Source organism: Rhizopus delemar, genomic scaffold (genome assembly GCF_000149305.1).
Source record: "Rhizopus delemar RA 99-880 supercont3.7 genomic scaffold, whole genome shotgun sequence".
NCBI classification, from domain to species: Eukaryota; Fungi; Mucoromycota; class Mucoromycetes; order Mucorales; family Rhizopodaceae; genus Rhizopus; species Rhizopus delemar.
The window spans coordinates 686,439-698,882 of NW_027137833.1; the positions used below are offsets into that span (position 1 = coordinate 686,439).

At 35.4% G+C, this 12,444-nt stretch overlaps 4 protein-coding genes across 4 annotated transcripts; 3 read left to right on the forward strand and 1 right to left on the reverse strand.

Moving 5' to 3' along the window:
- Nucleotides 1–388: 388 nt before the first annotated feature.
- RO3G_09464 (60S ribosomal protein eL30) lies at nucleotides 389–836 on the forward strand (the record flags this gene model as incomplete). Its single annotated transcript, XM_067664049.1, has 2 exons — nucleotides 389–515; nucleotides 637–836. The coding sequence occupies 2 exons, from the start codon at nucleotides 389–391 to the stop codon at nucleotides 834–836; spliced, it is 327 nt and encodes a 108-aa protein (XP_067520150.1).
- A 2,539-nt stretch (nucleotides 837–3,375) lies between these two features.
- On the forward strand, nucleotides 3,376–6,647 carry RO3G_09465 (uncharacterized protein; the record flags this gene model as incomplete). The annotated part of the gene is made up of 4 exons (XM_067664050.1): nucleotides 3,376–4,366; nucleotides 4,419–4,822; nucleotides 4,884–5,084; nucleotides 5,139–6,647. 4 exons carry the CDS (start codon nucleotides 3,376–3,378, stop codon nucleotides 6,645–6,647), a joined length of 3,105 nt encoding a protein of 1,034 aa, XP_067520151.1.
- Nucleotides 6,648–7,119: 472 nt separating this feature from the next.
- RO3G_09466 (60S ribosomal protein eL14) lies at nucleotides 7,120–7,892 on the reverse strand (the record flags this gene model as incomplete). The annotated part of the gene is made up of 3 exons (XM_067664051.1): nucleotides 7,120–7,173; nucleotides 7,231–7,590; nucleotides 7,887–7,892. The coding sequence occupies 3 exons, from the start codon at nucleotides 7,890–7,892 to the stop codon at nucleotides 7,120–7,122; spliced, it is 420 nt and encodes a 139-aa protein (XP_067520152.1).
- Nucleotides 7,893–10,469: 2,577 nt separating this feature from the next.
- RO3G_09467 (uncharacterized protein) lies at nucleotides 10,470–11,369 on the forward strand (the record flags this gene model as incomplete). Its single annotated transcript, XM_067664052.1, has 1 exon — nucleotides 10,470–11,369. One exon carries the CDS (start codon nucleotides 10,470–10,472, stop codon nucleotides 11,367–11,369), a length of 900 nt encoding a protein of 299 aa, XP_067520153.1.
- Between the last annotated feature and the right edge of the window lie 1,075 nt (nucleotides 11,370–12,444).

Sequence of the window (12,444 nt, forward strand, 5' to 3'; positions counted from 1 at the left end):
CAGGCTCCTTTTTTGAACAAAAATCAAGTTGACTCTCCGTCATTTTAGCCAATACTTTTTGCCTAAATTTCACTGAACAAAACAAGATAATCACGAAAGAAATTACTATTAGTTCTATCTACTTGGCCCACAACAGCTCTATCAATGGCTTCATCAGCTTCAAATATATTATGTATTGCTTTATGCTCTTGCAAACAATGTCTATACCGGAGTTTTTGATCAACTAAACCAAGTGGCTTATACGCCAAATTTTTTTTTTATTCTAGGTAGAGACTCTCGAGTACTTTTGGTTCTCCCTCTCTTCCCAACTTTTGATCTAGTGTGAGTTGCCACAGGAACATGACCACGACCGTGAGACAATAAAGCTGACACGTTTATAACAGTTAAAATGGCCCCTATCGCTAAGTCCAAGAAGAACGCCGAGTCCATCAACTCTCGTCTCCAACTTGTTACCAAGTCTGGTAAATATACTCTTGGTTACAAGAGCTCCTTGAAGACTATCCGTCAAGGAAAGGGTAAGTTGTATTAATATGCGAAAAAGATGAAGGAGGATTGAATGGCGATTTGCTTTAGTCAAATTTGTCCTCTTTCTCTTGTAATGTCAATTCGTAAAATACTCATGTTACTTTATTATAGCCAAGTTGATCATCATTGCTGGTAACTGTCCTCCTCTTCGCAAGTCCGAGATTGAGTACTACGCCATGTTGTCCAAGACTGGTGTTCACCACTACAACGGTAACAACATTGACCTCGGTACCGCTTGTGGTAAGCTCTTCCGTACCAGTGTTCTTTCTATCACTGATGCTGGTGACTCTGATATTTTGACCGCTCAATAAGAAGGTTAAATTATTTTATTGAAATAAAATATATTTCAAAAAACACAATACAAAAGAGTGTGTCTTGTTTCCTTCATGCTTTCATGATCTTTGCTATAATGATCGTTATATATTTCTGAACTTGATCTTTATTCTGATTATATGAAAATCTCTTTCACAGGAAGAGTAAGATAAAAAGCAAAAGGATTTCATAAGCAAAGGGCAATGTACTTTATTATTACTATTTGAACTGTTCAGAAAAAATGCTTTTTTTTTTTCTATTCATTAGTTTAAAAGCTTATGTTTGTGCTGTTAACTCGTGTCAGAAACCATATCACTTAGGCTATGGTCAAGTTGAGTTATTCTATAGAGGATGATATCTTAATGAATATTTTCCCCTTCAAATCTCTATCCTGGTGCTTTTCCCTTCCTGAACACCTCAACCCAGATGAGAGATGCTATATACTACACTGAGTCACCCCATTTAGAGATTATAAAAGGTCTATCTTTGTTTATTCAAAAAGATAGTTTTTATTATGAAATTAAAGTTTTTATCCGAACAACATTTCCTTAATTTCTCAATGAACTCATGGCATCGAAAGTAATAAATTTAGCCATCGCAAAATATAAAAAGATTATTAGTAATATTTTAATAGAGCTATTGGATGAAAGACTTATAGAATTAATAAAGTCTCTTTATTGTTAAATTTTATAAACAGAAAAAAAAATTAAATAGATGACCGTAATATGTTTAATGGAACGTAATAAATATCAAACTTTGCTCATTAAGCTTATTCTTTCTTTACTTTCTTTTGCCTTTGGTTATTGTCTTCTTCCATTTGCAGCTTTTTATGAAGAACCATGCTGTATCATGGCACTAACAGAAAATCCACAAGAATCTCAAGGGCCATACTTTTATTATTATGATCTTGTCTCTGAAAAAAGGGTATCAAACTCTTAAAGAACCATAAAAGTAAAAACTAACAAAACACTAAAGAAACAAAATAGCAATTATATACAGTTGATAAGATTACGACTCAGAGAGCATTAATTCTCTGATTTTGCATTACAATCAGTACGACTTTAATAAATTCGGTAATGGCATTCGTTTAAGTAACCCATAACAGATATATGAAAAAGCGCTGCAGATGACGTGGAAATGCGCATTGTACCTTTTTAAAAACAGAAATATGTACGGCATAACCGTGATAGTGTGGGACCATAAGCTTAATGATTTAATTTATATTCAATAATACTTGATTAATCTGAACAGCTCACTGGCATATACTATTTTTGAAATTGACATGTTTTAGAAAAAGTGTTGTGGTAGAAAGTAAATGAAAAACAGCTTTAACGGGTCAAATAACCTTTATTCAAATCTTTTTTTTTTTTTGGTAAAAGAAAAGGAAAGTGAATGATAAAAATCACTTTAATATCATACTAAAACTGTAGTTATCAAACAACAGTATGTTCTGTACATAGTTTGTGGTACCCCAATTGGACTCAGCCTAAAACTGCTAAAGGTCTACAGATCGCGTTTATGGTTTAAAATCTCACAAATTTTGTAATAAATTGGCCACTACCTCTACTTATCTTCCATTTTTTAAGTTTTATTTGAACATCAGCAAACATAAATCGGAATGGAAATGAAATGGCTCTTCCCTCACTGGACTTGTAGAAGTTTCTTATTCAAATCAAAGCGTAATATGTTTGTTTTTCCTATTTTAAATGATTTAACTATAATATACATTCTTTGCTGTCAATAACGGCACATAAGGATATATCTGTATTGGTTTACTTCAAGAGAAATACCTAGAGTCTCGACAAAAGTATCATGGTAAAGTAGAATACTATCGATTCGTATTTTTTTTTCTCATCAAAATACACATTATTCTTGCTATGATTCCAAGCTAGAAAATATAAAATATATAAAAGATGGCTTTCTCTTGGTTTGAAATTCTCACAAAGTCCTATCAGTTATTCAGGAATACACCTCTTGTGCAGCTCGTGTGAGAAGAAAGCTATGTGTGTAAAGGCTTTTATAAAAGCTTCAAGCCAGATTTGATCAAAGAAAAGTATCCAATGGTTTTTCGTGATATAATATGTCGAGCTTAAGTGTTTATAGATCTCACAGTTCACTCATACTTAATAAGCGATAAATGTATGTAATTATCCTCATGTTAGTATACATGACTGCTTAAACTATAAAATGATGATGATAAACAACATGCATGACATAATATAATGAATTATGGTGATCAGGAAAAGAATATTTAAAGTGATTATGTTTGTACTTTTATACTGGGGATAGGATTCGCTTGTAGTATTGCTCTTAAAAAACTTTCTCTAGAAAGCTAATATCTTGAGTATTGTAATTGGCTTCTTATTTGCCATATTATGTTCAGAGAGAAAATGCATAAGCTGTGCTGATTGTTCATTCAATACTCCGACGAATTTGATCCAACGTGACTGTTCTAAATGAATAAAAATCCAATTTTGCTGAATTACGTTTCTGCTTCTTTTTCTTTTTAAAGTATAAAGAAAAGTTTGTTAGCCATAGATGTCCGACAGCGAGGTTGATAGAAGTTCTATTTCTATAAAAAGAGCAAGAGAGTCTAGTATAGAAGAAGAAGAAGTAGGGCGTGCTTTAAAAATAGATCCTAAAGACCAAGTCAACATAATCACTCAATTACAAAAAGATCATTTTTCAGAAGGTCAAACTTGGTACCTTATTTCCAAAAATTGGTTTACGCGTTGGAAGCAATATTGCTCCCGTCTTGGAAGTCCTGAACAAGATGCAAGAAAAATTGGAGAGCAAACAAGTCCAGGGCCTATAAACAATCAATCGATCCTTCAGCCAGATGGAAAACTTGTAGAGGATTTAGTGTTAGATGAAAGTGTATTTGCAGTGCCTGAAGATGCTTGGAAAAATTTGGTAGAATGGTATGGAACGAAGTCAGAGCCTATTGAACGATTGGTCATAAAGAGATCTGAGAATGAGCTTACAGTGGAGCTCTATCCACCTACTTTTAAAGTATTCCCTGTGATCGATTCGACCAATGACTGGAATAGTAACCCTCAGTTTACTCTATCAGAGAATTCAACAATCCTTGATTTACTAACTTCTGTTAAAGAATCGCTTGATTTATCAGAGGATGCTAAAATTTTACAAATTCATTTGCTTGATGATGAACCAAATTCACCTACTATTACCTCAAGCAGTTTACAAAACTCCACACAACTGGATTTAGAAAATTTGTTTGCTGGTGTTTCTCTCTCAGGTCAGTGCAATATTGGTGTTGTGATTACGGATGATGCAAGATTTCCGTCTAAGAATGCAGCCAAACAGTCCGATTCATCTTCTGTTTCCTCAACCTCTAGTGTTTTTGCAAATGTTTTCAACAATCTAACAACTAACCCTCCAGCTTCTAATCCGCATTCAAATTATACACGAGGCGTCTGCGGCTTGCAAAATTTAGGCAATACTTGCTTCATGAACTCTGCTCTTCAATGCCTTAGTAATACACCCCAGCTGACAAAATGGTTCTTGGGTAAGAATGCGCGGTAGAAAAGAAATCATTTCAAGCTGACTTATTTTTATAGCTGACAATTATAAAAATGAATTGAACAGAGATAATCCATTGGGAATGAAAGGTCAAGTAGCCGAAGCTTATGGAGAGTTGATCGAAAGACTATGGGGAGGGCATTCTCACAGTTTTGCTCCACGAGATTTCAAATACACAATTGGCAAATTCAATTCTTCTTTTTATGGATACCAGCAACATGATACCCAAGAGTTACTGGCATTCTTGTTGGATGGTCTTCATGAAGATTTGAACAGGATTGTGAAAAAGCCTTATATTGAATTACCTGATTTTGATGGTATGAAGGATGAAGAGATTGCTCAACGTAGCTGGGATTATCATCGCGCTAGAAATGACTCGGTCATTGTTGATCTTTTCCAAGGCCAGTTTAAGAGTAAATTGATTTGTTCTGAATGTAAGAATGTAAGTGCATAGCCTTCTCTCTTCTTCTTTTTGAAAAAAAGATATTGATGAAACTTGGTAGGTCTCTGTTACATTTGATCCTTTTATGTATTTGTCTCTGCCTCTTCCAATTAAAAAGAAAAGCAAGACGACAGTTGTTTACGTCCCATATGATCCAACTCAAAGAATACAACGAATGATTGTTACATTGAACAAAGATGCAAGCATTGCTCATCTTCAGAAAGAGGTAGCGAGAATGATGTCGGTTGACGACCCATCTACGGTAAAGTCACCTTGATAAGAAAGTGTAATTATTTATTAATAATACATTCTTTAGCTTTTAGTAGTAGAGCTTTTTTCTAACAAGATATACAAGATATTCCCTCAGTATGAACCTGTAGCTACGATCGGTGGTTCAGATATCATTTATATCTATCAGCTTCCTGGTCGTCTGCCATCCAAGAAAAAAACATCAACTTATTTATTTGCTAGTAGCGATGAAGAAGCATCAAAATCCGAAGATGAAAATGAGTTGATTGTTTTCCCTGTCTACTGCGCAACTGTTGAGAAAAATGATGCCTTAGTCTCTGCTCAGCCTCAGCAGTTTGGAGAGCCGTTTGTTATTGGTATTCCTCGCAAGTACGCTACCAGCCCTGATTTGTTGTATCGTTTACTTTCACAGCATGTAGAGCGATATACACATTTCAAGCTATTTGAAGAAGTAGATGGAGAGGAACCTGTAGAATACGAAACAACTGTTCATCAAGCAATGGATATTGATGATCAACCACAACAGCAACCTATTCATACAGCTGCCGCTGTGACTGCAGCAGGCGGTAAAAGAACAGAGCCAATGTCTAATTTGTTTACAATGAAGGTATTCTCTGGCCCTCGCCACTATGGTAGACACACTGAAGATTTATTACCTTGCTCACCAAGTTGGATATCATCCAACTTAGAAGATTTACGGGAAAGAGCAGAATCAGAACAAAAACGACGCGAGGAATATGAGAAGCAAGAACAGAACGAGCAAGAAGAATATGAAGATATGGACATGGAAAGTTCAGTGGCATTGGAAGATGAAGTAGAAAATGCTGCGGCCACCTTTTATCAAGATGAGACGCCTATCTCTTCTACAGACGCCGACCGTGAGTCAATTGATTCCAATAAAAACAATGCTGGTAGCAAGCCAGATTCCCCTGTTCTCTCTATGTCTGATTCCATACCTCAAACTCCAGTAAATTCATACAAACCAACGTCTACCAAACAAAAAGTCACTTGTCCTCCTAGTACAATTATACGTCAAGGCGAAGGTATCTTGCTCGAATGGACCTCCAAGAAAGCACGACAAATTTTTGGAGAATCACAACAAGGCAGTATGAATGGTGTGTCTACTAGTGGATGGAGCGACATTGAAGAGCTCAAAGATCTTGATGAAGCAAATATGAATCAAACGGATCAAAAAAACAAGCAAGTGACCCTTTCTGATTGCTTGGATGAATTTACAAAGGAAGAGGAATTGAGCGAAGAGGATCTTTGGTATTGTCCTAAATGTAAAAAGCACCAAATGGCTATAAAGAAATTTGATCTTTGGCGTATGCCTGAAATTGTAGTAGTTCACCTTAAGCGCTTTAGCCATTCCCGTACATGGAGAGATAAGATTGATGTCCTGATTGATTTCCCTATCGAAGGACTTGATTTGACGGATCGTGTGCTGAGTGTTGATAAAGAAATTTTGAATGAAGAAAATCGATTGATTTATGATTTATATGCAGTTGATAAACATTATGGTGGACTAGGCGGTGGTCACTGTAAGGCGTACATTGAACTTGTCGGTTTTTATTAATTATGTTTTACAATAGATACTGCTTATGCGCAAAACTTTGAAGATAAGAATTGGTATAATTTTGATGATTCCTATGTTACAAAAATCGATGTATCAGAGATCAAGGTATATAACACTATTATATACACTTTTGGTATTCTTGTATTCTCACATTATTTATCATACGCTAGACTCCTGCTGCATACTTGCTATTCTATAAGCGTAGAAGAAATGAGGATCAAGAACCGGCAAAGAGTGTAGATGAAATTATTCAAGAAACAAAGAAAAAGCAGCAGGCTGCTAAAGTAAATACAGGTGATAAGTTAAACAATGTTGATGATATGCATATAAATAATGAAGCTGACAATGCTGATGATACAAATATTGTCTCGGCCAAGAAAGATATAGAGGAAGACACATCGAATAATTAACTTTAAAATGTATACAAAAATTCTGTTTTTAATTAAAAGCGTTCCTTTTGATCATCTATTATTTAAGCAGTTTGCTTCTTGGCAGCAGCAACGGCGGAACCGAGAGCAAAACGACGCTAAAGAAAAATAGCTATTAATATCAATGTACTTTTTTTATCTGTTGATAAACTTACTTGGTTCTTGAACTTTGTTAACTTGAAACGGTCAAAGTCAGACAAAGAAGCACGAACGCTACGTTGTTCAATCTTCTTGGCCCAAGCGGTCTTGTTCCAAGCAGCGACAACTTCACTCTTTTCCAAAGCCTTCTTGAGAGCAGTTTGACCAACGTTACGGGGGAGGCTCTTGAGGACAAGAGGGGTCAAGACCATACGACGGTAAGGGAAGGCTTGACGGGCAACACCAGTGGTAGGACCATCGATAAGGGCACGGTTATGGTCAACAATGTCAACAATAACAGCCAATTTACCGGCATCGGCACCAGAGTTAATAAGAACAACACGACCAACCTCGACTTGACGCTTAAAAGTACCTTGCTATAGAGTTGAAAAATGTTAATAAATGGGCCGATCAATCAAAAAATAGAGATGAATGAAAGTTGATGGATCCAATTGTGAAAATAAAGAATTCTGTAAGCGAACATTGTTGATTCATGTCTGTGTAGAGTAGGAATTATATTGATGCTGATTAAAATGATGGATCGATTCAATGATGCAATTATTGAATGGCATCCCTCAAAAAGAGTTGATACGTGTGAGCAGTTTATTGTACAAATCCAATCCAGCTTTATATTTCAAATTGAATCCATTCCTTTCATTCATCTATTACATACAACCATGGCTGATATTGAAAGAGGAGGAAAGAGAGAGAGAGATAGAGTATAGGGAGTGCTTGAGGTTATATGAGTTTATGCTCTTTTAGCATTTAAAGGTGTTGATGTGTCTGCTAATCGGAGTATTACGCCGGACATTGCCGGAATAAGAAATCTACGTTTTGTAAATCTTTTTACTATTCCATGTTTTGCTTCTCATTCTCAACTTGTATTCGCTAAAGATTTTGGCATAAAAAAAAAGAAAGAGAAAGAGAGAGAGAGACAAAGTAACATTTTATGAGAAGGAAAACTCTTTAGCTATTGTATTCCGAAATCAGACCTAATATTCGGAGGAGATCAAGTCACAGTCTAAAGTGAACAAAGACATGTTTTTAACGACAGGAAAAATACATATTTGATCATATAAACCATGACATCGGAGAACTATTGGCCGATTTTAGCCATTGTTCTCTTGTGCGATTTTGCCTAGTGATTATGACATGCTGACTTTAGTTTTATGGTTTATGAAGCCTTCTTCTTTTCCTTTGTTGTAGTAGAGCTTTCAACTCGTACGACCCTCTTTGCTTGCCTTGTGTTGATGTACATAATCAAATTCTTTGATTATTGTTAGTTGTGTCTTTGAGATGGAAAAATAGCTTTGATACTAGGTACATCTTCAATAAGTGTAACCTGTCTGGATTATTGACACTGATTTCTTTTTGTTTGAGAAAAGAACCCTCATCACCTTTCAGATATTCTTTGATCATGCTTACTGACTCCCTCTTTTGGTCACCTTGCATTCGAATCAGCACGGCAGTTGGGACTTTTTTTTTGGCATAGAAGGGCCCTATCCTCTCTCTTGAACAGTTCAGTAAATCAGAAGTGCAAGTTTCGAGCCAAAATGATGTTATAGTCGTCATGATTTACGGTACCATCTTCAAAGACTGACAGCCCAAGTTCTCCAACCCAAAAACAATTCCAAATCTTCACATTTTCTTCTTCACACTGTATCGTTGGCACAATACAGTGCTTTTTCATATCTCTCTCTCTCTTTCTAACTTTTCTGATCATCCTAACATTTCCATCGTTACCCTCTAGTAAATTGTAACACATCAGACCTAACAGCACATCTTCACTACTCATCTGTCCAATTGACATACCCTTGAGCTCATGTCAAGATCCTTTTTTTATGAAATATTTGCAGATAATAGTGAGAAAATAGAAAGGAAAATAGTACTTGAAAACTAGTGAATGAGTCTCTATGTAGCCTCTTTATTAGATTTCAAGACGAGAGAGAGAGAACCCATTTAATCAAACTAGGAGATGGAATTATTCAAGGTCAATTTTAGTATTGGGCTTGAACAATATAAATATTGTATATGGTTAATATTGGAAATGAATCCTAGAGAATATGTAACAAGTAATACTATGTATTCGGTACTTGTTATTTCTTCGGTAAATACGACATTCTATGCTGCCTGATAATTATCAGCTTATAAGCCGCAAAGAATGAGCCAAAGCCAAAGCTCTTTAAACAGAAAACAGTCGTTAAACTAAGAATGGTGATCACCATTCTACTGATTACAATCTCAGCTGATCATATGTGGCAAAAGGATCCTTCTTATCCTTTCTCGTTCTCCTTCAACTCTTTTTACTGTTTCTCTAGGCCTTTCAGTATCCTTTTCTGAAAATATAGAGCCAGTTTCTTTGCATCCGTTAATGATTAACATGACAGTTGTGGTCGGCACGCGAAACGGTAGCTGCTTTATGTACGTACAAAATTCCACTCAACTTCAATATGTCAGTGATTGCATGCTATTTACATTCATTTTCTTGATAGCTATTCAGTTTAAAGTACACCATGTCCATGCTTATCAATTAATTGTTGAGGAATAAAAAAAATTGTGTCAAAGGAAAAAGAAAGAGCCAAAACAACAATACAGGGCCGCTATTTGAAAAGATATAAAAACGCCAATGAAGTTTGGAAAATCACCGTTCATTTTACAAGGCCGCCAACTGACACAGGGAGCACTATAAAAGGTTAGACATAGGAAAAGAGAAAAGACGTAATAGGGCTTATAGAAAGCTGCTTGATTCATTTAGAAAGAAAAACAAAGTCTGACCTCATTAGGATAACGAGTTCAAAAATTATGTGCTAAAGAAAACATTTAAAATACAGTAAAGCAAAAAGTAGTTGCTTGTAATAAGTGCAAGAGAAAGATCTATCCTTTTTTTTTATATTTGATAAAGTTGCTTGTGTTGATGGAAAATAAAAATGACGAGTTGAATTCCAAGATACTGTAAGCTTGGTTGGATATCTAGATTTTTATGTTTATCCCCGGGGAAGATGTAAGAGAGAATAAAGTTCAAAGGGGATCGGATATGCAAAAATTCTCGAATGATCATCTAAAACCAAGTTGGCTTAAATTAAAGCAAAGTGTGTGTGTGTATGTGTGTGTGGTTATTTTCAGCCAATCTGATTACCAAAATTATATAAATTTCCAAATTTAAATTTTACAGTAAGCCTCGAAATCAACTTGTTATAAATACAGGGCCCTCATTTAATCCTTTCCTTTTCTCTCTCTTTCTATAGACTTTTATAAAATGAAAATCATCCACTATGTCTTTATCCTTATAGTCTCACTACAATTCATTTATGCTTTACCTATCATTTTTTCCTCTACGCCACATACAACAATAGAGGAATTAGTGATAACAGATGCACCATCAAGTTCTATTTTATCAACAGCTGAAGATGATCAACCAGTTATAGAAGAAAACTCATCCACAGAATGCCCTACGACTGAATACGGTATTGTTGTTGAGCATTTTGCACAACTGGTTGCTACTCACTGGCAATTTGATCATCTTGATACTATCATATCAAACACGTATCGGACGATTGCTGAACAATTTCAAAAACACATTCAAATCACCACGCAATCGGATAATCAAGACAAAGCGGATGAGCATTCAATCTACGCACCGGATGACAGGATGGATTTCGATATCCTGCATGCACAAATCTTTGGGGCGATACAAGCACATACAGAAGGCAGTCTGCCTCTTGCATGGGATCATCTCGCGGATAAACTGGGTAGACCAGCACTTGAGAGCTACATTCGGAATATAACGCTTGAACGTTGTACTCTGTCTGGCGACTTGGTTAGTTCCACTTGCTTACAACAGAAAGCAGAGCAGCTATCGATGGAAATAGAAGAATACATACGCGTCAATCTGGAAGAGATCTACACAGCACTGGATGACGAGGTTTTACCCGAGTTATTAACAAAGACGGGCAACGACTTGGTAAACATTCTCAATTATTTTAACCAGATATTCTTGATACAAGATAGCAATCGTCTTTCTCTAACTGTCATACCTTGGAAACAACAACAAAATTTCTTAAATTCGCGATTGATTCCCCTACTCTCCATTTATACCGATAATGATAACCATCCTATGGATTTCTTCTCACATTACACTTGCTTGTCAAGGGCTTAGCTTTTTTTTTTTTTTTTTCTTCTAATCCTTTCACATACAGTAATGTATTATACCCTTCTTCTCTTTATTGTTATTTGAAAAGAAATAAAAATCAAAATGTCATCTATTTTTTGTTTACTCTCTTATTTTCTAAATGTAGATCCCTCTTTAGATCCCTTGAAAAAAAAAAAAAAAAAAAAAAAGGTTTTGTAATCTATAAACTTGTACAAGGTCTGAGATATGTGTGTAAATCTTTGTTTACGGTTACATTAAGCTATATTTAGTTGAGAAAAAAAAAATAGATTGCCTTATCTTTTTCAAAATAAAATAAAAGCGCCACAAAATTCTCTCATTGCATCCTCTTGACGCGTTGCTTTTGTTCTTTATGAATTGTAAACAATAAAGTGTACTAAACTAGTTCATTTCTAAAAATACAAGTCTACATAATACATCATGTGAAGGCCGTTTTTCCTATTAACACATCTCCATCAATCATAAACTCTGAATAAGGCACGTTCTTTCGCTCAGCAAAATAAAAAAAAAAATAAATAAAAATAATAAAAAAGAACCATATTGGATCGCATGCAAAACATGCTTTATGTTTGATGCATGGCCTGAACCATGCTGATCACTGCCTTCAATAAATAATGAAGCTTGTGTGCTGATTGCTAAGATTGAAAAGCTGAAAGAGACCAAAAGAGAGGTTGGTTTCTTTAGGACAAGAACCGATAAGAGTTAATTTCATGACAAGATTGTATTTGTCAAGTGTTGGTCGAATGGCATCATGATGAACAAGCTACTTTGTAGACTAACTAACAGACGATCTTTAAGCTGGAAGTACAAGTGACGTAAGGTTGAGTCGGTGTGTTTCAAAGATAGTCTTATTCAATCGGATAAAGACATGCATCTTATGCAATAAGATCGTATTACAAATACACAACAGGAACTCACTTTGGTTGAGTGGAAATGTGATGGTCGCTGTTAGACTTGATGGCAAAGAGTGATTTCCTTTGGTTCAGTTGCATGTCACTCAGTAACACATTTGAAATAGTTTTATTTACTTAATCCATCTTATTGCATCCAACTTGTTTTCTTC